The sequence below is a fragment of the Oryzias melastigma genome, linkage group LG10 (genome assembly GCF_002922805.2).
Source record: "Oryzias melastigma strain HK-1 linkage group LG10, ASM292280v2, whole genome shotgun sequence".
In the NCBI taxonomy this organism is placed as follows: domain Eukaryota; kingdom Metazoa; phylum Chordata; class Actinopteri; order Beloniformes; family Adrianichthyidae; genus Oryzias; species Oryzias melastigma.
The window spans coordinates 15,491,520-15,517,083 of NC_050521.1; the positions used below are offsets into that span (position 1 = coordinate 15,491,520).

A 25,564-nucleotide genomic window follows, 5' to 3' on the forward strand; every position below is an offset into this window, starting at 1 on the left:
TGTCATTTATTGTTTTTCTCTCTGTTATAAACATTTCTTTCCCCTGCATTGAACAGTTTAGAGGTAAAAATAAAATTTCATAGTTTAAAAGCATCAAAATGTATCAACCCCCCCTCCTCCCCATGTCACCAGTTTGTCATTTATTGTATTTGTCTGTGTTAAAAATACTTCTTTCACCTGCAAATTTAAACCCTACAATCTGTATTGCGAAATCAGGAAGTCATTGTTGATGGTTTAAAGTGATCACCACAACACAGAAGCTGAAAGTTTCAGGGATTCTAGTGTTAAGCGTAAAAGGAACAGTAATTAAGCAAGTAAATTAAATGAAACTTTTAATGAATAGTTATTGATGACAAGTTAATTTGGGAAAATGAACTCCTGCCGCACTGCACAAACTATGTTCTTGAAAATTACTTTTTTTAAAATATATTTTAAATTAAAAATAATGACCACAATAAATGATTGAGCAGAACTATAATGGTGTCACTAAAACTGTTGTCGTTTCATGTTGTCATTGAACTCTCTACTAAAAGTAAAGGCAGAGTAGGGTCGTCTTTAATATAACATTTGTCCATATATGTACTTTCTGTTTCTACCTGGATTAGACATTTTTCACCTATATCACAGACACGATTCATTGAATTAGCGTCTTCCCGGGCGGGCTGCAGCGCTCTGTGTTCTGATTGGATCGCTCTGCATTTGCTCCCGCCCTCCTCCACCAGCAGTCATTATGATTGGATGTCGTCTTCGAAGAGCATTTTCGTGTCGTTTTTATTCGTTGACGAAAAAAGTCTGTCAATTTAGTTAAAGTTTTCGTGTCTTCGTGTTTTTGTTTCGTTTTCGTTTCGTTTTCGTTGGGTAAATAGTGTCGTTGACGAAGACGATGACGAAAATTTTTCGTCAACGAAATTAACACTGAGTAGGACTATAAATAACAGATAAACTTTTGTTCTTAACCATTTTAGCAGAGTGGAAATCAGTGAAAACCTTTCTTTTTCAGTCATTTCAGCCAAATGTCTGAGAATTTCTGCTGGTGTAAACATTTAAATAACATTTAAAAATCTTTATTTTTAAAGATCTAGCAAGGTTTCTGACCTAAACGTTAAAAGAATGAGTCTAGGAGGCAGATTGATGACATTCATTCCTTTATTAAAGTTGCCCTTCATCAGCTCTGCTGCAGGAATGTCACATTCAAAATTAGAAAAAAAAAAAAATCACATCGCAAATCAAAGACAAATCATAATCAGAACCACAGAAGATAAATACATAAAAAAGGCAGAAATCAATGAAGAAGACTGAAGGGAGGGAGAGTAAACAACCGAACATCCAATCAGTTTAAGTTCATGTTCAGCTTTGATCAAATATGAAATGTTATTTCTAAAAAAAAGGTGGAAATCCCGCCCCTCTTGTCACATGACCACCCGCCGCCCTTTCTATTCAGTTCTGAGTCAGGCTCTGATGTGGATCTGAGCAGAAAAAGACTGCAGGGTGACTGCTACGATAACGGAAGAGAAGGGGAGAAAAGTAACTCAGGCATACAGTAACACAATGCTGGCTTTTATTTTGAAAGTCAGAGAGGAAGTGAGGAGAGTATTCAGGAAAAAACAGATAAAGAAGATAATGCGACTGCAAGTCTCTCCTCACTAACTGTGGAGCTGAGAGATGAAAAATGTTGACATTTCAAACAGCCAATCAGAACACTAGCAGTCTGTTGCTGGGCAGAAAAAGGAAAGTTCAAGCTTGAGAATTAAGAAGTTTGCTGAGTAACTTTGGAAACGTTTTTCCCTCTCTTCTGCCAGTGCTAATGGGTAATGTAGTAATTCGAGGAGCTGCTCGAGGAAAAGCTGTGGCATGAATCTTAAGACGGGTCAAATTATTGAAATAAAATAAATGATTTGGTCGATTTAACACAAAATTTGAAATCATGAACGTTCGATTACAAACAGTAACTGCAAATGTGAAACATACGAGTGTTGTTTATGTAGAGTTGATCTTCAGAAATCAGGTGAATCAAACTACCCCCCCCCCCCATTTTTCATCTTTTTTTCAAAGAGTCATGATGGAGGCCGTGAACGCAGCACGGACGTCACGCAGAAACACACCGGATGATGAACGTCTGCTTTGAGAAGCTGAAAAGTCACTTTCTGCCGCTACTCCTCTGGACAGAGGGGGCTGGAGAGGTCAGGTGCATTGTGGGTAGTGTAGTTTCAGCGCCTCTCGGGTGTACAGACTATGAGATGGCCTTGGCCTCAGGTAAGAAGGCCTCCCAGTATTTAATCAGCTGCAGGTCAGAGAACATGAAGGGGTTCCACATGTGAGACGATGCGTTTGAATGAATTCAACAACAGGAACCGGAACCAGAACTTACCTGCTGTTGAGTCTGAACCAGCGACTCCAGGTATTTAACTATGATCATTTTAAAGTCCTTCACTCTTTCCCTCTGGAGGAGAAGATTCACATGAATTCCATTAAACCAGCGATCCCTAAAGAGGCAAACATTCTTCCACACTCCTCCTCCTCTCACCTCAAACCTGCTGACTTCCTTCCGGATGGTTTTAGATATCTGCTCAAAGTCCCGTTCTCCCTGCTGGACCTTCCCCTCCAGCTGAAAGACAAGAACATGACGGGAAGATGGTGAAACTTTGCTCATTCAAACCCTGCAGCCCAGATGAGCGGCTGATGTGCCAAACTCTGGTCCTCCAGCTGGCTTCCTTATAACCTGGACTCCAGAGTCAGGTGTGTCGGCTCAGTCAGAGCTATCTGATCCAGGTACGGTAATCAGGGCTGGAAAACAACAGGAGTGGTAGATGTAGAGGAACAGGTCTGGGCTTCCAAAGCCCGCAAAATCCAAGAGAAGTGAAGAGATTTAACCATCTGAGTGAAACCAGAGTTCTATCTGAAAACCTCATCTGTCACCGTTTTCATGTTGATTCATTCATTCACTTTCACAAACCCGTTCAGTCTGTCAGCCGTGTACCAACTCCAACAAGAACCAAGCTCCGCAGATCTACAATTCAATAGAACTCACCTCACTTTAAGGTGATCTTCTAGTGCACGTGTCAAAGTCAAGGTCCGGGAAACGGCCTGATGTTATCTTGTGCTCATTTTGAACTAGTATAATTTTGACAAAATGTGTTCTTAAGGAGAGTAAAATATTGAAAGTTATTTAAGGTTTTAGTTGATTTATTCTGGAATACGTCCCTAATTCAAACAGTCTGTCTGTGACAGTTTGATGGACAGAAATGTAAAAGGAGAAATACTCTGATTTCTTAATACAGTTGTTCTCTTTCAGAAGAAAAATGCCACTGAATGGCAAGCATTTTCCCAGTGGTCAGTCCTCATCACTCGTGAGCGAGGAAGCTCCTCACAAAGACAATGGAGTGCAGCAGTGCACAGATGCATGAGCTCGTCTTCTCACTGTCAAATGGACGCAGCTTTCTCCTCATGGTGTTGCAGAACATTGAGGAACATCTGTGAACCTTCTTAGGTTTCTGGAAAGTTCAATGTCACGCTCAATGAACTGTACCAGAGATTATTTAGAAAAGAGGCCGGACTTTCCCTCCCAGCAGGACCAAAGTTCTCCTGTTTGACCCAAACCAGACGGGCCTTCATGCTGGAAGCCACGTCTCAGAAAGTGGGCGGATGAGGCATGTTTGAGCGTTTGTGTTACCTCCCTCAACAAGTCGCTGACTTTGTAAACAGTGGCTAAATTAATAGTTGATTAGTCGTTACTTTATATTATATGGAGTCAGAGAGTAGAAAAGTTGAACAAAGTTGTGAACGTTCAGAAACCAAAAAAAATGTATTTTTTATTTTTGAGTCAGTGGGACAAAAACTATCTTTTATGAAAAATAGTTTCTTGTTTAAGATACCTCATTTAATTGTGTGATTGCTTAGTAATCATTCACACTAACAGTGATTCTCCAGCTCCTTTCAGTTCATTATTCAGCACGTAAAAACAATCACACTATCAACGATTTCAGCAATCTTGAAATCAAAACGTTCAGCTTCTTCAGGACATTACTGCTTTTGTTTATGGTATTTATAAACTTCAAATATTAAACAAAATATGCCCCATAGGAAATGAAAAAAAAAGTCTTCAAATTTCGAAATTTTAAACAGATTAGCAACGAGCCTTAAAACATATTCATGGGCTGTTTTCATCTTTTATAGTAACTTTCAGAAAATTTAGAGTTTAGCTTCTGTTTTAGCAACATGCTAACGTTTTTGACTAATTTAGGTTATTGAGGAATTTTAGGCTATTTTGGAGTTTTGACACAGGCTGCACGATTCTTTAAAATTTGAATGAAATATCAAAAGAAGTTTTGTTTCCACCACATTTAAGCTGGTTTGGACTGAAGTTTCATTAACAATAATTCAAATGAAAGAAATGGTGATGTCACAGTTTGTGGGCGGAGCTATGGAGTCCAATGAAAACTGATTGGTTCTAAACTGTCTGAAATGGCGAGTAAAATTAAAGTCAAAGCATTGAGGACTAGATCTATAATCATCAAAGGTGGGCGGTACCTCATAAAGACACTGACCAATCAATGCAGACTCCGTGACTTTCAGTCAAATAAACTTCAGGGATTTATCCAGAAGGCAAGAAAACAAAGATGACGGTATGAAAGAACTGAGCAGCTGAAAAACAAAACATCAAAGCAAACAACAGAACACGGAACTGAATGGTGCAGAGAGACAGAAGCAGGCGGGAAGCAGGCAGTCAGGCAGGCGGACAGACAGCACAGACACAGACGGGCCGGGTCCTACCTCCTCAATCTCCTGGGAGCGGGCAGGCATGGCAGGGAGAATGCAACAAAATTAAGAGGCAGTTTGAAAACGAAAATCAAAGAGCAAACATGAGCAAAAGGAGAAAGGAAATGAAAACTCTGCACTGCAAAAATGAAAACTTCAGAAAGTTCAAAGTCTTACTCTCTGTCTAAAAACAAAAATAATCTCATCTTTCGATTGACTAGAATGTTTTTTTTTTAAATAAAGTTTTGGTAAGAGCTTTTTTCTAATCACAGAGGCAGATTTGTTTTCTAATTTAAGGAAAATCTGCCAACAGGGTAAGAATTCAAGACTTATTTCTCAGGAGTTGGTTTTTGCAGTGTGAGATCTGAGAGCAGCTGAAAATCTGTTGAGTCAAAGCGGATTCTGATAGTGCAGCTGATGTTCACATCAAAACCATTTCAGGTCTTAGTTTCAGCCACAATCACAGCCACTTTGGCTTTACTCCTATCCGTCTAGTTCACATCTGGTTTGAAGATTTTGTTGTTTCAAACGATGAAAGCAACGCCCCGACCACCTGCATTTCTCTCTGGAGGTTTTAAATCCACAGGTCTCCACAGTGAAAGTAAAAGGATAATTATTATCCCCCAAAATCCTGGATTAAAGCACTACTGTCTACACGAGTGTTACACACAAACTAACTTTAAATCAAACTAAAAAGCTTGAAAAGCTCAGGAAGTTCCTTTAGGTTAAAACATATGTGCCAAACTGAGTCTACTTTAACATGTAAAGCCAAAACCCAGTAGAAATAATACAAAAATGAAATAATCAAATCTTTAGTAAATATTTATTTTTATTGAATAAGTATGAATACATTTAAGTTTTTTTTAACAGAAAGGTTTCTCTCTGGATGTAGTTTCAGGTATTTGCCCACAGGGGGCGTTGTGTTCTATTGTGGGGCAGAATCTCCTGACGGAGTTTGAGAGACACAAGAAAAGATTCCAAACTCTCTATGTTTAAGAATGTATGTAAATGTAGTAGAATGTATATTTTCTCTGCTAACAGATCATGTAAGCCTCTTAAGGCACATGTGTCAAAGTCAAGGCCCGGGGGCCGGATCCGGCCCTCCAGATCATTTTATTTCATTGTTATTAAAGGCCCGACTTTAATTTTGAGCTCATTTCTAACTTGTACAATTTTGACAAAATATCTTTTTATGGAGAGTAAAATATTGAAAGTTATTTAAGGTTTAAGTTGATTTACTCAGAAATAACATTCCCCCCCATTTATTATTCAAAATTATGTTAAAAGTTACAGTTTTAAAGTTTTAAGAATTGGCATTCTGCTAGCTTTCTGGACAATTTTGGCATTTAGTTAATATGTCAGCTACATCCTAGCTGTTTTGGCTAACCTACGTTTTCTTTATTTTTTCTTTTTTCTTTTAGGCTATTTGGCATTTAGACAATATTTTAGCTGGTTATCAGCTTCAGCATTTTCAGATAATAACTTCAGTGTTTTTAGCTATCAATTTCAGCATCTTCAGCTATCAGAACTAGCATCTTCAGCGGGCAAATTCAGCTTACAACATTCATACTAGTGTTATCACAGGTAAAGCTATATATCTAGTTCATAATTATATTAAAATATACGCTTTTAAAGTTTTAAAAATGTAGTTTTAGAGTGTTCAATAAATGTTTATCCTGTTCGGTCCGTGACCTAAAGCATGTTTTTGATTTTGGCCCTTTGTACGATTGAGTTTGATGACCCTGCTGTAAAGAGGTCTTCTCCTGACTGTCAGATGCTCCTCAACTCCTATTCACCTCGGCTAAAAGGGAAATATTCTCCTATTGAATAATATTGTGCTTTAAGTAAGGGATAATACCCTCCGAAGAGTGCATTATGAGAAATTAACGCACTTCACGGAGGCAACCGTCCTCCGCTTCGCGTCGGACGGTTTAGGCCTCCGCGTCGTGCGTTAATTTCTCATAATGCACTCTTCGGAGGGTATTATCCCGCTTATACCATGGTCTTTACAAAATAAATAAACATTTAATCAATATTTAGTACTTTATTCTTGTTATTTATTTGATTTAGCTCATTTTTTCACAAAAAAGCGGACTATTTGATCCGTGATGCGGTTTGTTGTCACGCTGACATGGAACACGGCATGAAGCCGGAAGCCGTTACAGACCTCAGCTGCAGCGGTAAAGTGTCGCTGTTTTGAAAGAAAGACCCGGACAAATTAGGATATTTTTCTTCTTTTTCTGTCGTTAATCCTTCAGTGAGCAGCTAGAACATATTCAGCTTCTGTCTGTGTTTCATTTCACGGCAGGTTCGTTCTTCTGAGCTGCTCTGAAATGAGAAACTCCCTCTTGTGGTGAAACAGAAGACTACACCTTTCATGTCGAGTGGTGTTTTATTAGAAGGAGAATAACCAATTTATCAATATTAATTTACCTTACAAAAGGAGAGGAATATAAATGCTGGTCGCTACAATAAGTTGAATAAAGCATCAGTTCAGAGAGAACGTTCATCCATTACTTCTTGTTTTGTCCAGACGATGAAGGAAAAATGTGTTTTAAAGAAGCCTGCGCAGTGATATCGAACGTTTGGTCTGTGTGACCGGAACTTCTTTTTTAGGTGTGCGTTATTACTGTGCATTATCACTTTTTAATGCACACCCAGCAGCCAATCAGAATCGAGTATTCACCCAGACCATGGTATAATCAATGATATTTAATATTTTAGTATTTTTAAATCAGAAAGACAAACAGACTTTCTTTTTAAAATAAATATCATGGGATCTGAACATTTTACCTGTAGTATTTCTGCTAGGATAAGTCGTAAGAGCAAAAAATGTCAAATCAAGAAGAAGAAAACCATATATAAATTGCTCTGGAGTATAAGTTGCACTTTTGGGAGAAAAGTCTGACGTTTCACAACAAATCTGCCAAATGCAGCGTAGCTAAAAAAAAAAAAAATAAAATAAAATACAATAATACTAATCTTTTGATGTGTATAAGAAAAATATCGGATTTTTAGAGGAAAACAATCAGATCCTCTCCATATTTGTTGTGGACAAATCTTCTTCTGCTGCTGTCAGTAGCAAATACTTAGACTCAGATGCAGCGCCCTCTAGTGGTTGTTAGAGGACACAACTGCTGAAGAACAACCAGTGTTTACTGGGAAAATAACAAATATAGGAGCTTATTTATGCCTTATAAAAAAACACACACAAATAAATCACTCCTGAGTATAAGTCGCACCCCTAGATAAACTATGAAAAAAAAACTTATACTTCAGAAAATATGGCAACTAATAATGTTTGTAAACTCATTTTTTTGTAAATAAATAAAAAAAACTGTCCTAAAATAATTCAAAGCCAGGAATTAAAGAGTGGGTGAATGAATTTTCCCTGTTAAAAATGAGGAAACGCGTATGTCTGTATTTTGGGGATTTCTTCAGAGGGGTAGTTGTTTACCCCTCCACCTCACTGCCCCCTCATCCAAAAAGTTAGGAAATGTGTACCCCTTTAAGAAATGGTCCAAAGAGCTGCTCCGGTATGATGAACCTCTAGTTTCTGCAGCAGCATGAAGTAAAACTCCGTCTTCATTTCTGCCCTCAGAAAAAGCCTGAGTGTGTTTTTTGCAGGAGCGGCCTCCTGACAGCGCCTCAAATAAATGCTGGTTGTAACTCTGTCCTGGTCTGCAGCCTCTGACACCCCCCACCCCAAACTCCCCGGTTCTCCTGGAAAAACCCGGCTCCTGACAGCTGCAGCGCCGCAGGCGAGGACGGGAGTGAGCGCGGATCCTGACAGACGGCAGACGTGAATTTGTTCGGTGACAGCTTCAACACGGTCTAATAAAGTACTTCTCAACTCTGCTGGTCTGTGGTTTTCACATGACTGAGCCCGGAGTTTGCCTCACCTGAGCGGAGGCGAGACAAGCGTGCCACGTCAGAGCACACGTGACCACATCATACAAGATGATCAGACACAAAGTCAGACCTGCAGCTTCTAAACAAAAACCTTTCAGACTAAAATCACCAAGACTACAGACAAAAAAATCATTCCATTTTTTTTTATAGAGTTGTCAAACAAGTCGCTAAAACTGAGAACTCATCAAGAAAATGACCAAAACATGTTAGAAGTTCTTCTTAAAACAGTAAAAAATACAAACATTCACCGTTTTCTTTTAGACCCAAAAGAACAAACCACTGTGCAGATGTAACCTTGGCCTCAGCTGACTGATTCCATCCTTTTACCTCTGACACAACTGCAAAGGTGAGGTTTAAAAAATTAAAAAAACTGCATCATAAACAGCCGTGGTATCAGTTCCTGTCTCCAAGGTTAAAGGTGAAATGAGTTCAGTTTGGTGATCTATAATCAGGAGGGAGAAATTTAAGCAGGCAATCTTAAATATAAAGCAATTAGTTCTCTTATTCTGAAAAGGCACAGGAAGTGCAAAAAGTATTGAAAGCAAGAAATAATGACTGACTTCCAGAAGTAACCATATTTGAAAACAGTAACATAACTAGATCAGTTCAGCATGTAGCCACTAGGACTATCTAGTTCATAATTATGTTAAAAATATATGTTTTTTTAGTTTTAAAAATGTATATTTAGAGTGTTCATTAAATGTTTATCCTGTTCGGCCCGCGACCTAAGGTGTGTTTTGGATTTTGGCCCCTTTTGCGATTGAGTTTGACACTCCTGATCTAAGGTTTCCATGCTTCCAGACCATGCTTCCATGTAGCGAAGAGGGAAAAACTTCTAACCAGCAGCTGGAGCATCAAGTTCATGAACAAATCCCATTTGGTATGAACTCAGCATAAGTTATTGATTACTTTATTACATGAAATGTTATTTCCGCAAGAATTAGACAAAATTCCTCAAACTTAGAAGCGAGACACCTCCCTCTGCAGGACAGCAGACCACTTGAATGTTTGGTGGTTGAGTTCTGGCGGTCTCCTCACCTCCTTGATCTCGTCTTTGGTCTGCTGCAGTTTGTCGGGTTTGTTGGCGAACTGCAGTTTGGCCTCGGCTTCTCTCTTCTTCTGTAGCAGCATCTGACTGTCCTGCCATTTCTGCCACGTCTTCATGCGCTGGTCGAACACGCCCTGAACACACAGACAGTTTGGTCACAATAAACCCGTTTTGGTTCCTTCTTCATAAGGAGACCTCCACGCTCGGCTGGGGTTCGTACCTTAACGGCGGTGATTAGACGGACGTAGTCGCCCAGCAGCTCGGAGAAGAGGTAGAAGTCTGCGTTGGCCTGGTCCTGGTGTAGCTGGTCGATCTTCTCCTCCACCTCGGCCAGCTGGGACAGAGCTCGAGACAGCGCCGTGTGGTCCTCGCTGTTCCCCAGCATGGCCGCAGACTTGGCAAACTGTGCCGTGTTTACAGACAACTCTGCAAGAGAAAGGTGTCCAGTGTTTACGCTCTTTGATTTACTGTAACTTTTCAACAGTGAATTATCGTGTTCACGGTTGAAAAGTTACACTAGGTTAAACATTTTTTATCTAAGCGTCTCCGGCGACGCCTTAGGTGTTAAAGGGTTAATACAGACACTTTTAAAAAATATTTTTCCTGTTGTTGACTAGTAGAAAAGTTATGTAACTATGTTCATTTCAGGATGAATTTGTGCTGTAAAGTCATTTAAATTAAACATTAAACAGGTATTTGACTTTTTACATTTTTGTCGACTCTGCATTTGAGATTGACCCCTCCCCCGGTCTATCATGACCCGAAGATGATGAGGCGTTCCCTCGCTTGCTCTGGTACCATCCCCCTCCTCATGAAATATCCAGTCCAGAACATGGAGGTCAATATCACTAGAGATGAAACGCAGGCTTTTTACTGGTGTTCTGAAGCGTAAAGAGCGACGCCATATTGGAATGGTATAAAAACAATGAGACATGGTTTAGCAGACAGTTAAATGACCATTAAATGATTCATTTTGGTCCAATTTTAAAAAGGAAAAACTCTAATCATCAGAAAAATAATTCCCAGGTCACGGTAATAATGTTTATGTACAAAGTGCAACAAATGAACGACATTTCAAACTTTTTTATATATAAATAGGTTATTATCTAGGAAACTCAATGCATACCTGATTCATGGTTGTGATTTTATTCAAATCTACACACGGACTGAGATTTACACAAACTGTTAGACTCCTCTGTCTGTGTTTATAAACAAGTTGGTGGGTAGCTGACATCGCCGTGGACCGTTAGCGCCCGTTATATACAGGCCGGTGATATAACTCGTTGGGCGAGGTACCTTTCCTGTGGCAGACCAGAGACTCCACGCTGGCATGAAGCTTCCTCAGCTGGGCGTCCAGGTTCTCGAAATGCTGCTGCTTCTCCTCGAACCACTGACACACAAACACAAAATTTCATTTATTCATTTTTTTTATTATTTGGCTTTATTTGTTTCTAACTAAATATCTTTTTCACCCATTTTCCAAACTTCCACTAATTGACTTTTTTTGTTTTGCTCAATTTTCAACATCTTAAATATTCAGTTCTAAAAAATGGCCCTCCTTTTTTTTATTATTCTTTTTTTCATCGTTTTCTTGTTATAAAGACATCCACGATCTCGATAGAATGAGATAGTGAACTTCATTCTCTCGTTATGAAAAGATAATCGAGAACTTCTCTCTCTTTGCTGCACAAAGATGAAGAGACTTTTCCTTATTTAAGTCACTTTATTTTGTGATTAACAACAAAAATAGTAAAAGAAAACAAACCTTGTTTTTTAGTCTAGTTTGTATTTATTACTGGATCTACGCTCTTTAAATGTCTTAATTCTTTCTCATGCACCAGCCCCCTCCCTAAAACCCCCGAACAAACACTGCGATTGACCCAACCAAGGGCTGACGAGCGTTTCTGCATGGTGCTTTCACTGAACTCCAGACACCAGCAGCAAAACAAAGCAGTTTATCAGAGAATATGTTGAACACCAAAACTTATCCATATATAATTTATTGATTTAATAGTGTTAACATGTGGTTCTGTTTTTACTGTTTTGGTTGTTTTATGCTTATATTTTCCCTTTTGGTAGTCTTGGTGTTTTATTGTAGAGCACCTTGTAGCAGTTTGGATGTGTTAAAACACTTTATAAATAAAGTTGATTTGATTTTCATTGTATAAAACTGACAAAAGCATTGTAGCAGACTGAGTTGGGCCAAGTGGCTGTTTGGGTCTGCTAATGTCCGGAGTTCAGTGAACACACCATTCTCAGACTCTTGTCGGCAGATGAATTTTAGGGAAATAAAGGGAAGAGGGCTGGTGTGTGAGACAAAATGAAGGCATTTAAAGAGTATAGATTCGCTAATAAATTAAAAATAGGCTAAAAACAACTTTTGTGGAGTTTTCTTCTGCTAGTTTTATATTGTTAACCACAAAATACAGAGACTTAAAACAGGTAAAGTCGCAGTGCGGCAAAGAGAGATGGGGAAGCTTCAATCTTTGTTCTTGATTATCTTGTTACATCAAGAAATCAATCCAAAAATAAATAAATGCAAAAAAGTTGTTTTCGGCTTCCGTACAGTTAAAGCAGTCTAGAGTTTGCTCATGTTTTTACTCCGTTTCTTTTACATTATTTACTACAGCAAAAGTTACTACACCTGGGGCCCATTTCAAGAAGCAGGTTTTGTTGAAACTCTGAGTTCGTGAATTTAGAGTAAAGAAAAACTCTGAGTTTCTGGTTTCAAAAACAGAGGTAACTTAAACCCATGAAAGTGGAATAAACCAAACCTGTTTCACAAAGTGGGTTAGGCTGAACTCAGAGTTAATCAAAATGGGAACTGAGTTTGTGAACGTAACCTGGTCTGGAACAGGTTTCCTTCAGGAAACTTTTCCTGAACATTCACATTAGAGACGTCATGTTTCCGCCATGCAGAAACCAAAAGGACACGTTCATTCATAGAGGATCCAGTAGACGAGGAGGATGGATTAATCCAGAGGGAATGTTATTTATGTCGGGAGAGGATTTGGAGGTCACAAGCCAATTGCCTGGCGTTTTCCAATTAATTTTTTATTTTAGCGTTTTTCCAGGAACTAGTATTATTAATACAAACTCTGCCAGCTATTTTCTCTCTGTTTTGCAGCTTCAGCTGTGTTGCTCTTTTTGTGGAGAATATGCTCATAGTCTGCATTTGTTTGTAGGAACACATCAATTTCTGTCACTGTGAAGAATGAAGCTCTATTGGTGTTTGTTCCCGTTGCCATGGTGAATCGTAATGTTTTTGCTCAATTGTCCAGGGCTTTTTATGGTCGCGACACTTGCACCTAACTCGGAGTACAACTACTCAGAGTTGATTGAATTAACTTTTTTCAGCTGTTCTGAAACTGAAAACTCTGAGTCAGTCAGCTCTGAGTGCAGGTTTGAACTCTGAATTTGTTAAACCTGCTTCTTGAAATGGACCTTGGATGTCCCTTCCTGTGGTCTCTTTTTAAGACTCAGTGGTAAAACTTTCTACCAGGCGTGTATATCCTAAGAATACTCTTGTTTCAGAAACATAAAAACATGACATGTCTGAATGCTCCTGAAGCAGTTCATGCAGCTCCAACATTAAATCTCAGAAATGTTGACTCTGGAAACTCTTAAATTATTAAATTATCTAGTTGGTGTTTTTTTTCCAAATTTTCACATGATTGAGCATATTTTCAGTAGAAGGCTGGAAGACAGAAAGCTCTTTATTGTGCGTCTCTGATGCTTGGAAAGAGAGTGAAAAAAACAACACAACATTCTGACACCTAGACGCTCACTACAGGAGTAAAGGAGTACCGTATTTTCCAGAGTATAAGTCGCAACAGCAAAAAATGTCTAATCAAGAAGAAGAAAACCATATAGAAGTCGTACTTTTAGGAGAAAAGTCTGATGTTTCAGAACAAATCCACTGAGCCCAGTGTAGCTAAAAAAAGAAAGAAATAGAAGAATACTAATCTTTTGATCTGTATAAGAAAAATATTAAAGTTTAAGAGGAAAACAATCAGATTCTCTCCATATTTGTTTTTGATGACACTTCTTCTGCCGCTGTTAGTAGCAAATATTTCAGATGCAGCACCCTCTAGTGGTTGTTAGAGGAAATAACCACTATAAGTCAACCAGTGTTTACTGGGAAAATAACAAATATATGCCCCTTTTGATGTCTTAAAAAAAAAAAACCCACAAAAATAAGTCGCTTCCGAGTATAAATCACACCCCTGGCTAAACTCTGGAAAAAAAACTGCGACTTATACTCTGGAAAATACAGTACATTCTTTTTAGGAAGTTCTGAGACCAAATCTATATTTTTTTTCTGTATGTGTTGAGTTGTTTTGCCTGAACTTGCGCTGATGTTTTCACCAGAACCACTTCTGAGAGTTTGAATCTAACAGCTTTAATTAAAGCACGACGACTAACAAACAAAGCAAACATCCATGTGTGGGACATGTAAGGTCTCCGAGACCGCCGTCTCCTCTCTGTGGCCCCGCCCCCTCCCTTCCACTCACAGCATCAGACTCATTCATCTTGATGGTCATTTTGTTGACGGCGTCGGCCGCCTTGTTGACCATCCTGAGGATTCCAGCGCTGCTTAGAGCCTGAGTGTTGACGGCCCGCGGCAACTGAAGCACAAACAAACAGACAGACAGACAGACGTGAGTTCATCAAGCCCCGTCCCCGTTTAGCCCGTCAGTCGCGTTAGCCGATTTCTCTGCTCGCCTCCGTAACTCCACCTGCATTTACAGTTTTCACTTCCCCTCTCCTTCCTGCTCCATCTCCCCCCTCCCCCTCTGATTGCGATGTCCTCCACGTTTAGCTCCAATCTCACAGCCTGTTTATGTGCCCAGCAGCTTGAACAGCAAAAACCGGCGCAGAGCCGGCGCCGTCAGCCTGAGAGCGGCGACCCGTCCATCTGGAAGCCGCCTCATTTTTCTACATTTCGGAAAAGTTTACTTTTTCCCGGACGTGCTGGGTTTTCCTGCCCCCCTCCCGGTCTAATTTAACGTTCAGGGGACAGCTCCGTCTCCGGGGCCCTCCATAAAGTAGGGACCTGGGTAAATGAGCGGAGGCGCAGTGGGGGGGGTGGGTGGTGGGGGTGTAAAAACAGCTTTCAATTGCAGTGCCCCCCCTTCCCTACACACCTCTGGTTTCATTAACCAGGCCAAAAGGGTCGACACGCTCGGTGTAGCGTCCGAGCGATTCATCTGTTAAATCTGTGACACAAAGCTATTTATTCTGGAGGAGGGAAGGCCTCCTGCAGCCGCGAGCTTTAGGGAGGGAGGGGGGCAGTTACAGAGGGCAATATCAAACAATTTTAGAGAGTTTCTCCAGATTTCTCGCTGGGATGGTTGGAGGATGAAGAGATCCTCGTGCTAAATGATCGTTGTGATGTGAGGACGGCAGAAGAGTCCGACAGGAAATCAAGAACGCGTTTAATTCTGTTTCTCAGAGACACTCAGACCTGCTGGATCCTGCAGCATTAGTCAGGGTGTCGGATTATGGCGTTAGTCACGATTAATTCATTACAGACATTTTAGTGCTTTATTTTCCTTTATTTTTTTAATTGCTTTAACCTCAGTTTTGCGTCGGATGGTTACTTTAATGTTCTGTAAACCTGGAGAAGCATTTTATTACGCTCATACTATGGCTAATTAAAATAAAATATAAATATTAAACATTATTAGAGCTTCAGTCCTGTTATATTTTGAAGTTTAAATTGTTTTTTTTAACAAAAGCAGACCGTGTGTCATGGTTCAGGTGGTCATGGTTCAGCCCAAACCACGCTCAGCTTAAAAAATATTTTTGAAAGCACATATTATGTATTTTCATTTGCAAATTGTGAATTTTTACTCTCAACACTTTACATTTTGTTTGCAACTTAGAAAATGTTTTTCTCAAATCTGTAACTTTTGCTTGCAATATGGTGCTACAAAAATCACGTCATACTTTTTGAGAAACGTGATGGTTATGAGAAGTTAAACAACAGCATCATTTTAGAGGGAAAGTTAACCTCGTAGCACTTGTTTTAGTCCAGATGATGAAGCAAAAATTGATTGTTTTATCTCTTTCTTCTTAAATTCTGTTCTTCATTTATTTTCTGCTTCATCTCAGTCTTTAAAGTGATCAAATTCACCCAAACAGGTTAAAGGAAACCATAAAACCACTCTCATGTCTTTTTAACTGTCTTGCTGTTGTGATAAACTGTGAAACAAGTTATATCAACACTTGAATTATGGCATTAATAAGAAGTTTGTTTAATATTTTTTGGATTGCTCAGAAAAGTGTTTCAACTGTTTGTTGATGTGGTAAATTAGAGCACTCTGGACCACATGTCTTTTTGCTGTTTTTTATATATATATAAAAAATCTTTTATTATAATAAAAAAAAATCATAAAGCCACTTTTTTAGTTTTATTTTGATTTTTTAATGCGTCATAATGTTGCAAACTTAAATAAAATACCTCAAAATGAGGCTCAAAATCGATCAATTAGATTAGTTAATTACAGGTCATGATTAATTAATTGAACAAAACAATGAACTGCATGACAGCACTAATGTTAACCAGTCATCTGACAAACGTGAAGTTCTGATGGTTGCCATGGTGACAGTGAAGAGGCGGAGTCTCTGTGGGCGTTTTCACAGACGTTTCCGGTGTTCAGACGATGCCGTCTGTGGGTGTCAGGGCTTTGATTCTTTGAAGTATTTGGTGTTCAACATTTAAAAACATTTTCCTTTCTGTTAGTAAAGTGTTGCATAAAGATGAAAAGCCGTTTTTCTGCAGAAACAGCTGATTCACGTCTATTGTTTATTGAATGGTTATGGTAGGTGAAAGAGTGCAGGTTATTTAGGCGTCGCCGGCGACATCTGTGATCTTTAAGGGTTAATCACTTTAAGTTACTTTTCTTCTAAGTTTTTGTGGATGTCTGTGCAGCTCAAACCCAAATCAATCCAAAGTTGTGTTGTGTTTCTGTAAGTGCGCTCAGCCTCAAATTACCGCTATGACTGAGGCTTCAACACATCCTGCAGGAAAAAGGGAGCTCCATTTAAACATGGCTGCTCTGGTTCCAAATCCAAAATGAAAATCCTACGTTTAACTGCAAACGAGCGTCTGTGGGTTTCGGAGCAGAGTTGCGATCGAACGGCAGCGGGCGGCGGTCCGGCTCCACCTGCAGACGTGTTGATTTTCTGCAGTCAAGCGTTGAAGCAGGAGCTGTTTAAGTAACGAACGCGCTCCACGGCTGCAGAAGCCTGGAGCAGAGCGGGAAGGACACGGCTCCGGAGGCAGGATGATAACGAGCAGGCCTGCAGGTAAATCTGTCATCATTTTACCTCCGAGCTCTCCAGGAACTGCAGCACGTCGGGATCCTTCAGCAGGATGGGATGCTTCACCGTTCTCATCAGATACCTGAAACACACACAGCTGATCAACTGAAGCATTTGACTTCAGAAACAGCTGCTTCTACTTTAAACCTTTACTTTGTTCAGCTCCTGGGCTTCAGTTTTAAACAACAAAATTGACTTTAGCAGCTCTCACACTTTAACCTTCACCGTCTTACAGGAAACAAAGTCACTAAAAGATCCAACTGCCTTAAATACTTTCATTACCCACGACTAATACACTATATTAGTGCAAATGTATCAAAGTCGAGGCCCGGGGGCCGGATCCGGCCCTCCACATCATCTTATATTAACGACCCGATGTTATCTTGCTATCATTTCTAACTTATAATTTCAACAAAATATATTTTTATGGAGAGTAAAATATTAAAACTTATTTAAGGATTAAGTTGATTTATTCTGGAATAATATTCCTGACTTTTTATTCATAATTATGTTAAAAAGTTAGGCTCCATAGGACTATTTTGGCATTTACTAAGATTTTTAGGCTATTTAGGAGTTTAGCTAATATTTTAGATAAATGCTAGCTAGGCTTTTTATAAGTTTTTTAGGCTGTTATGGAGTTAGGCTAACATTTTCACGTTAGCTGTTTTGGCTAATTTAGGCTTTTTTAGGCTATTTTGAGGTTTAGCTACTTTTTCAGCTACATGCTAGCTGTTTTGGCTAACCTAAATTTTATCTACTGTTTTTTTAGGCTAATTTGGCATTTAGCTAACATTCTAGCTGGTAATCAACTTCAGTGTTTGCAACTATCAATTTCAGCATCTTCAGCGGCCGAATTCAGCTTACAGCATTCACACTAGCATTATCACAGGTAATGCTATAAATCTAGTTGATAATTATGTTAAAAAGTTACGGTTTAAAGTTTTATAAATGTAGTTTTAGAGTGTTCAATAAATGTTTATCCTGTTCATCCCGTGATCTAAGGTGTGTTTTGGATTTTTGGCCCCTTGTGTGATTGAGTTTGACACCCCTGACATAGTGCATTTACAGTTTTGTCCAGTGCCCTAGAAATCTCTCAGAAGTCTCTGCGAAAAACTAGAGTGCATCGTTGTTGCCTAGACTGGTGAAAATAGACCAAAATTGAGCATTTTTTAAGGTTAAGTCATGAATTTCCATTGATTTTCTTATCAATCATCCATGTTTTTCATCATCAGAGCAAAGTTGATTCAAAAATAGTCTTCATAAAAAGTTCATACTTCTTATGCTTTTACTTTGGGAAATGTGTGATGTCATTTTGAATTAAGTGTTTTTATGGAATAAGGACAAATATAAAAACAGACATACTATGAACAGCAGTCCCATGCTCACGTCACAAAGATTTTAAGCATAGCTAGTTTGCAGCATTTGTCCTTAGCTGGACTTTTTTTTTTTTGGTTTTATAACTACAAGTATACTTAAAATTAGAAAGAAATACCAGAAAAATAACAAAAAACTTTACAAGTTTAAAATAAAAAGTTGTGTTCAAATTTCTTTATAATCCAGGGCACTAAATAGTACCGTCCAATATACTTTTAGTAGATACAGATTAGAGAGGAAATTCAGACAAAATTTTGCCACATTAAATCTAATGTACATGAGGTTACCATAGTAACCATGAGAGGAGGAGTTCCATCAGCGAATATGACACGGAAAAAGTCTACAGTTGACCCATGACGGCATCTATCTAGCATCTCTATACCGAGAGACCACAAACGTCTGTGAGGAAATGATGGTTCCGATTTAATCAGAACCGAGTCAGAACCACCAAACCTGCAGCTGCTGGGAGCCAAGACAACTGTCAAAATGAAGGACTGAAGGGAGATCCTTTTCTCAGATGTTATCCACACAGCATCAACCGTGTCTGACATTCACTCTCAACTTTTCTACAAATTAGGAGTTTTGTCCTCGTTAACCTCACCAGCGCGTGTGTGTGTGCATGTGTGTGGGTGTGTGGGTGTGTGCGTGCGTGCATGCGTGTGCGTCCATCAGTGTGAAGTTCTACAGATCTGAGCTCCGTCAGCTGTCACTGGCTGACCTTCCTGTCAATCAAAGCCCCTCGGTAAAGGCCAGCAGAATGTCAGTCCCGCCCCCTCTCCTCCCTCCTGTTTTGGTATTCAGCGCACACACATACAAACACACACACCCACACCTGTGAGGATATGTTGTGATAATGATGTGTCTAATATTTGTGGTTTAACCTTTCGGCCTGTAAAGCTCTGCTGTCCGTGTGCAACGTGCACGCGCACATGCACGGATCAGACTGCAGTGAGTTTGGGGTGAGGATTTAACTACATGAACTTTTGAGTTTTTCTGCTTCAACACGTTTACCAACAAATCAAACTTTTTTTTCTCTCTCTTAAGAAAACCAGTTCAGGAACATCCTGTTGGTCCAGTTAGAAAGAACTTCACGTGAACTGAACGCTGAGGACTTTACTACACTCCATATGAGTCCATATAATATAAAGTAACGACTAATCTACTATTAAATTAGGCGTCCACTATTTTAATAGTCGATTAGTCTATTAAATCGTGGCAGTCCTGCATCTTTCCAGTTGTGGTCTTCACAGCGCCACCTGCTGTTCACCATCACCTCACACCCCTACCGGCTGCTGAGGGACATTTCTGTACTGGTGGAATCAGCTGCCAGATCAGTTCCTTAGAAGTGAGTCCAGATTTTTATTGGGTCACAGGATTCCTGTGGGATAGGAGTCGTCTCTACCATTAATCAGGACCGGGATAGGTTAACATTCTTACAACAGCAGGAACCAACCAATGAGACTGACAACAAAAAGTAAAGGTGGAGACATTCTGATATGTCTGCAATTGAAACAATACCTAAATCACCCAGAAGCCATCAGTGTTCCTAGTCATGGTTTCCACACTGAAAGTGTATTCTTGATAGAGAAAATTACAACCCAAAGAGAGTCCAACGACAGAAAAAAAGGACATCCATCTATTAAGTTCAGACAGCTGGTAGGGAAGTCAGATGCTATTTAAGTAAAATCATGGGAGTTGAATAATAAAAAATAAATAAAAATATAAGGGATCATTTTGAATGGGAATGGGGCAGGAAGAGAAAAGGGTTTTTAAAGAGCCGGGCATTGATTAAAAAAAATTTAATGATCTGGAAAAAATTAATAGTGATTAATCGCCGTTTTTTTTTAATTTTTTTTTACAGTTTTGCCAGCCACTTATTATCTGAAAATAATCAAAATATGAAATCACACACAAAATTGTACATTTAGATAGTTTATTTTTAACTAGGGCTGTCAGATTTGTCACGTTAAAAACGCGTTAATCTGACATGTGCTTGAGGCCGACAATTTTTTTGACGCATTAATCGCGGACTTTCTCATACTTCCCTCTCCACACCGCTCGGGCGTCCCGCCCTCCAACTCACCGGCTGCTCTCACTAGATCACAGGCGGGTCTCCAACCTCCGAGCTGCGAGCTAAAACCGGCCGGCACTAGGACCTGGAGAGCTCCTGCACCCTAAAACCGGCTCCGGTTTGCGTCCAGTACCACGTCTGGTGGTACCGGCTCGCTTCTGGCGCCGCGTCCCGAGAGCTGCGGACCCCCGACGTTCCGAACAGCAAGCGCACCGGGGGACGTTTTAAATGTTCTGGAGGTTTAAGCGTGATCCAGCCCCAGCATAGCGGTCTGTCTGCCGGCATATTCATGGCGAGCTCCGCTGGACACGTCGCTGCATCGAGCTGCAGCCAGAGAACGCGGCGGCAGTAACAGACTGTCAAACTATCCACAGTGTATCCCGCTTTTCTCAGTCTTTAATGTTTTAAAAAACAAAAGTTAATTGGAAATGATAAATCTCTATTTCATTTATTACTGTAGTTCAGCAGAGGAGGAAAAGATTTGGTCCTGACAAAAAATGAACATGAAAGTGTTATGGAAATGTTATTTTTGATGTTTTTTATTTTATTTTACTGAACGTTGATTGAAGTTTTGAATTTAAAATGCCCTTCACTTGCACTTGGGCTTTTGTTAGGCATTTTATGTTACAGCCTTTTATTGTTAAGAAAGTTTATCTCAATACAATGTTACAAAATAAAGTATTTCTGATGAAAAACTATTAATTTTGTCGTTCTTGTTTTCATAATTAATGTAGAACTGTTAAAGTGTTAAACTGTTAAATTCCAAATTTTTTTCCTTAAAAAAAGGCCACATATCAATTTGCGATTAATCTTGAGTTAACTCAGGACAATGCCAATAATTGCGATTAAAGATTTTAATCGCCTGACAGCTCTATTTTCAACCCTTTGGAACCAAAAGTCTAAAACTCAGTTTTTGTCTACTTTTAAATGTACCTCTATTTTAAATTTGAATGACTACCTGCTTGAAAAATTTTGTATCATTTTAATCAGCACAACCTCTACTATGTGACACTACCTTTATTTAGTCATTTTTTTATGTTATATTCACACTCTAGACATAAAATTTTGCAAAGACAGAAAATGTCATCTGTAAAAATGGGATTCATTTTGCTGTAAGGACCCCAAAAATGTTTAACAAACTGTTTTTAAGAGATAGAATGAAAGTTTTAGTAGTAATTTTATATAAACAACAATAATAAAATTTGCTAACAAACTAATGAACATCTTTTTGAATGAAAATACAAAAAAATCCAGGCTAAAGTCACACTAGGCAGCCCAAAAAAGAAGAATTTCTCTCCTAAAAGAACTGCTGGAGTTCTGCTTTTTTTTCCAGATTTTCTTTTTTTCTCCTAAATTTTCTTTATAGGGCATGTGAAAATTAAAGAAAACATATTTTTGAAATAATTTTGATCCAGCTGGATTTCAGATTGGCTCGGCTAGAATCTACCCTGGTGCGGGGGGGGCCTGTCCACTCCAAACTGCTCGCCTCCCATGATGTCGGTGGGCGGGACTTTCACAGAGAACTGTGGAGTTTCAGCAATTTTTGGACAATGTCAGAGCTTGTTGTTGTGAAAAATTCATGTAGGTCCCCATCCCAAAATAAAAATAATGGTCGGTTTCCTTGTTGTTGGGATTCTAATAGCAGACGACTCAGTTTGGCTCCGCCCCTCACAGCGGGTGCTCTGCTGCTACTGCATTACAGCTGTCAGACTGACTTCTTCTCCGCCATGTTCATGAAAATAAAAGATTACTTTTGTGCTAAAACTACAAATAAATGTTATATTATCTCTTAAATTTAAGAAAATCTCAATCCCAGAACGTAATAAAAAGTTTACATTATTTTAGACGTTCTATTACGCTGATCTCAGGACATCTGAGGGCATCATAAAATATTAACAAATTAATTATGTTCTATTAATCGTGCGTGTTAACGCATCGACATTCACAACCCTAGTTATTTTTCAAACTTTAGTCTGGAAGCAGGATGAGACAAGACTGCCCGCTGCCGTTCGATCGCAACTCTGCTCCGAAACCCACAGACGCTCGTTTGCAGTCAAACGTAGGATTTTCATTTTGGATTTGGAACCAGAGCAGCCATGTTTCAGCTAAGCGGTGATGTTCGTTGCCGTTAGCATGGTTGTGGTCGTACCTCTCTAGAGCCGACCTCCTCTTCTCCACAAACTCGTTGGAGGACTGGTCCTCCTTCCCCACCTTCACCTTCGTCATCCCTGAAGGAAAGGAGGCGTTCATGTCAAACAGGAAGCTCTGTGAATCTGACTCGCCTGTTGGTTGAGATGTTTTCAGCTTTGGCATAAAAAGTTTCACCCAAAATTCATCACTAAAGTTTCAAGACACATGATCAAAAGAGCAGCTAAAAGACTGAAAAGTAACGTGAAAAGTGAAGCTGATAGTCAGCTAAAATATGAGCTAAATGCCAAAATACCCTAAAACAAACAAAAAAAAAACTTAGGTTGGCCAAAACCGCTAGCATGTAGCTGAAAAAATAACTAAACTTCAAAACAGCATGAAAAAACTGAAAAAGCCTAAATTAGCTAAAACAGCTAGCATGTAGCTGAAATATTAGCTAAACTCCAAAATAGCCTAAACAACCTTAGTTAATGCCAAAATATTCCAAAAAGCAAACAGAATATTAATGTTTAAAACTTCAAAACCGTAACTTAACATAATTATGAATAATAAAAACGCAGGAATATTATTCCAGAATAAATCAATTTAAACATACTTTCAATATTTTACTCTCCATAAAAGTTATTTTGTCAAAATTATACAAGTTAGAAATAAACTTAAGATAACATCAGACTATTAATAACAATAAAATAAAATGATCTGGAGGGCTGGATAGAATTACCTGGAGGGCCGAATCCGGCCCCAGGGCCCTGACTTTGACACGTGCTCTACAGGAAACTGGCTAGTTCAGCTTACCCACAATGCTTTTCTCCGGTGCAGGAGGTACAATGTATCCGATGTGCAAGTATTTGGAGGCCAGTTTGCTGTGCAGACCCAGAAAATCGCTGAACCGCCTTTTTACTGAGAAGTCCTTCTGCCTGAAGAGCGACATGGAGGTCTGAGACACAAAGACAGAGAGGCGGTGAGGAGACCACGGAGAAGAAGAAGACTCACAAGCACTCAGGACCTTTACTACAAGTCAATTCTGAAACACTCAGGAGGTTCTGCATGAATGGATGGTGCTCTCACCTTCGTGGTCACCTTGTAGGCCATGTAAGCGTTCATGCCGTCACCTGAAGAACAAAACGAGAAGCTTGGAAACTCAATTCATTAAATCTGACATGGAAGAAGGAATGGAAAACTTCCAGCTCAGATCTTTAGGAGTCCACCAGAACCTGACGGGACTAACTAAACTCCTTTTCCTTTCTCAACTACTCTAATGAAGCTGCAGTGACTCTGAGAGCCACCAGGGGGCTCTCAACCTGCATCACAGTCCTTTCAGTTTGGAGAGGAAGAACATAATTTGTCCAGGTTGTTTGTTTTCCTCAGAGATTATATTTCCAAACAACAACAGGAAACTAAACAACTGAGATGACTGTGTTTTTCTGGATTGCTCCAGAACGTTCCAGGTTATTCCAGGACTCACCAACTTTTTCTGGGTCAGACACAGATATGTGAATGTCGAAAGAATCCCCGCCCTCCTCCTCTTCAATCTGCAGTAAACAACAACAAAACAATAAACATCTGTAAGCATGAAAGCAAACGACTCCAAACATCCCAATTCTATTATCCTAATGAACTAATGCGTTTGAGCTGAGCGTCACATGACATTCACAATGAAACTTCTCCATCAGACCATAGCCTGAAAACACAGATGGGTTTCACAATAAAAGCCCCGAGGAATTTCCTTTTGTTAACAAATTAAAAAGATGTTTATTTGGAAGCAATGACCTCAGTCTCTATGAAATCCTTTTAAATGAACTGGAGAATAAATGTGGAGCAAACAGGAGATTTAAGGTTTCAAAATAAAGTTAGGTACAAAAATACTTAAAAAAAAAAGAATAAAAGAGAATATTTTAATTTTACATTTAGTTTGAAATTTCTCTTAAAAAGATAAAAATACCTAGTAAACAAGGAAATAACAAAACACGAGTTTACACCCTTTTCTGAATGTACATGTTCTTCAAATAATTGACACTTTTTGCAAAAAAAAAAAGTCAGAAATGTTTTTTATTCTGTAGCTTTAGTTTATATTCATGATAAACCGACTAAAATTACAAAAGAATAATCTTTTGAATCCTGATGACAACAAATCTAATGTGAAGACTGGAGATCATAAACAAGTGGAAAAATAAAGATATAAAATTAAAATACCTATTATTGTTTATAAATTGTAATAATAGAAACTAAAATATTATTATCATAAAACGCTAAATTTACGCTAAACTTACAGAATAAAAAACTTGATAAAAGTTAAATCCATCTGAATTTAAATCAAGAGAAATTTGAAATAACAAAAAATTAAACTTTGAAATCTTCAAAAGTCTTTTTAGAGCATTAACTGAACTTAATACAATACACCAAAAGGTTTTTACACAGCAAATATTTAGTCAACTTTAAGCTCTGAGGACTCAAACATTAACTTTCTTTAAAATAAAATGTTAGATGTAAATGTTTAAAAAATCTTAATGTGTTACTGGAAGGCTTCATTTGAAATGTATTACTGTCATAAAAGTAAATGGCTAACATGACAATCGTGCACGTCACCTCGTCAAAGGAAGAGTGGGTGAACATGTCGTCGTGGGCGTGGCCGATGCGAGGGGTGATGACGGAGATGGGCGGAGTGATGGGGGTGATAGCGGGGGAGGGTCCTTCAGATAACAAAACGTCCCTCTCCGGACTGTCCAGCGACACCTCCTCTGTGGCTTCTGCAACACAACAGAACGTGACTGCAGGTTCCTGAACTACACGGCAGAACGTGACTGCAGGTTCCTGAACTACACACTAGAACATGCCTGCAGTAGAACTAGAACTACATGCCGGATCGTGACTGAAGGTTCCTGAACTACACGCCGGATCGTGACTGAAGTTTCCTGAACTACACGCCG

The 25,564-nt window shown here is 39.1% G+C and overlaps 1 protein-coding gene across 2 annotated transcripts in view; it reads right to left on the minus strand.

Moving 5' to 3' along the window:
- Positions 1-1,128: 1,128 nt before the first annotated feature.
- LOC112153454 (sorting nexin-2) overlaps positions 1,129-25,564 on the minus strand; it is a 31,779-nt gene continuing 7,343 nt past the window's right edge. Inside the window, exons 3-16 of one of the 2 annotated variants that reach the window (XM_024283685.2) lie at positions 25,224-25,384; positions 24,103-24,169; positions 23,706-23,749; positions 23,433-23,574; positions 22,639-22,717; positions 17,051-17,126; positions 14,230-14,343; positions 11,012-11,105; positions 9,936-10,141; positions 9,706-9,849; positions 4,771-4,782; positions 2,525-2,605; positions 2,369-2,440; positions 1,129-2,281 (exon numbers count right to left, since the gene is read on the minus strand). In XM_024283685.2, the coding sequence (XP_024139453.1) occupies positions 2,231-2,281; positions 2,369-2,440; positions 2,525-2,605; positions 4,771-4,782; positions 9,706-9,849; positions 9,936-10,141; positions 11,012-11,105; positions 14,230-14,343; positions 17,051-17,126; positions 22,639-22,717; positions 23,433-23,574; positions 23,706-23,749; positions 24,103-24,169; positions 25,224-25,384 (1,343 nt within the window). In that variant the 3' untranslated portion in view covers positions 1,129-2,230. The remainder of the gene's footprint in view (positions 2,282-2,368; positions 2,441-2,524; positions 2,606-4,770; positions 4,783-9,705; positions 9,850-9,935; positions 10,142-11,011; positions 11,106-14,229; positions 14,344-17,050; positions 17,127-22,638; positions 22,718-23,432; positions 23,575-23,705; positions 23,750-24,102; positions 24,170-25,223; positions 25,385-25,564) is intronic. The other variant, XM_024283686.1, reaches the window with a different exon arrangement.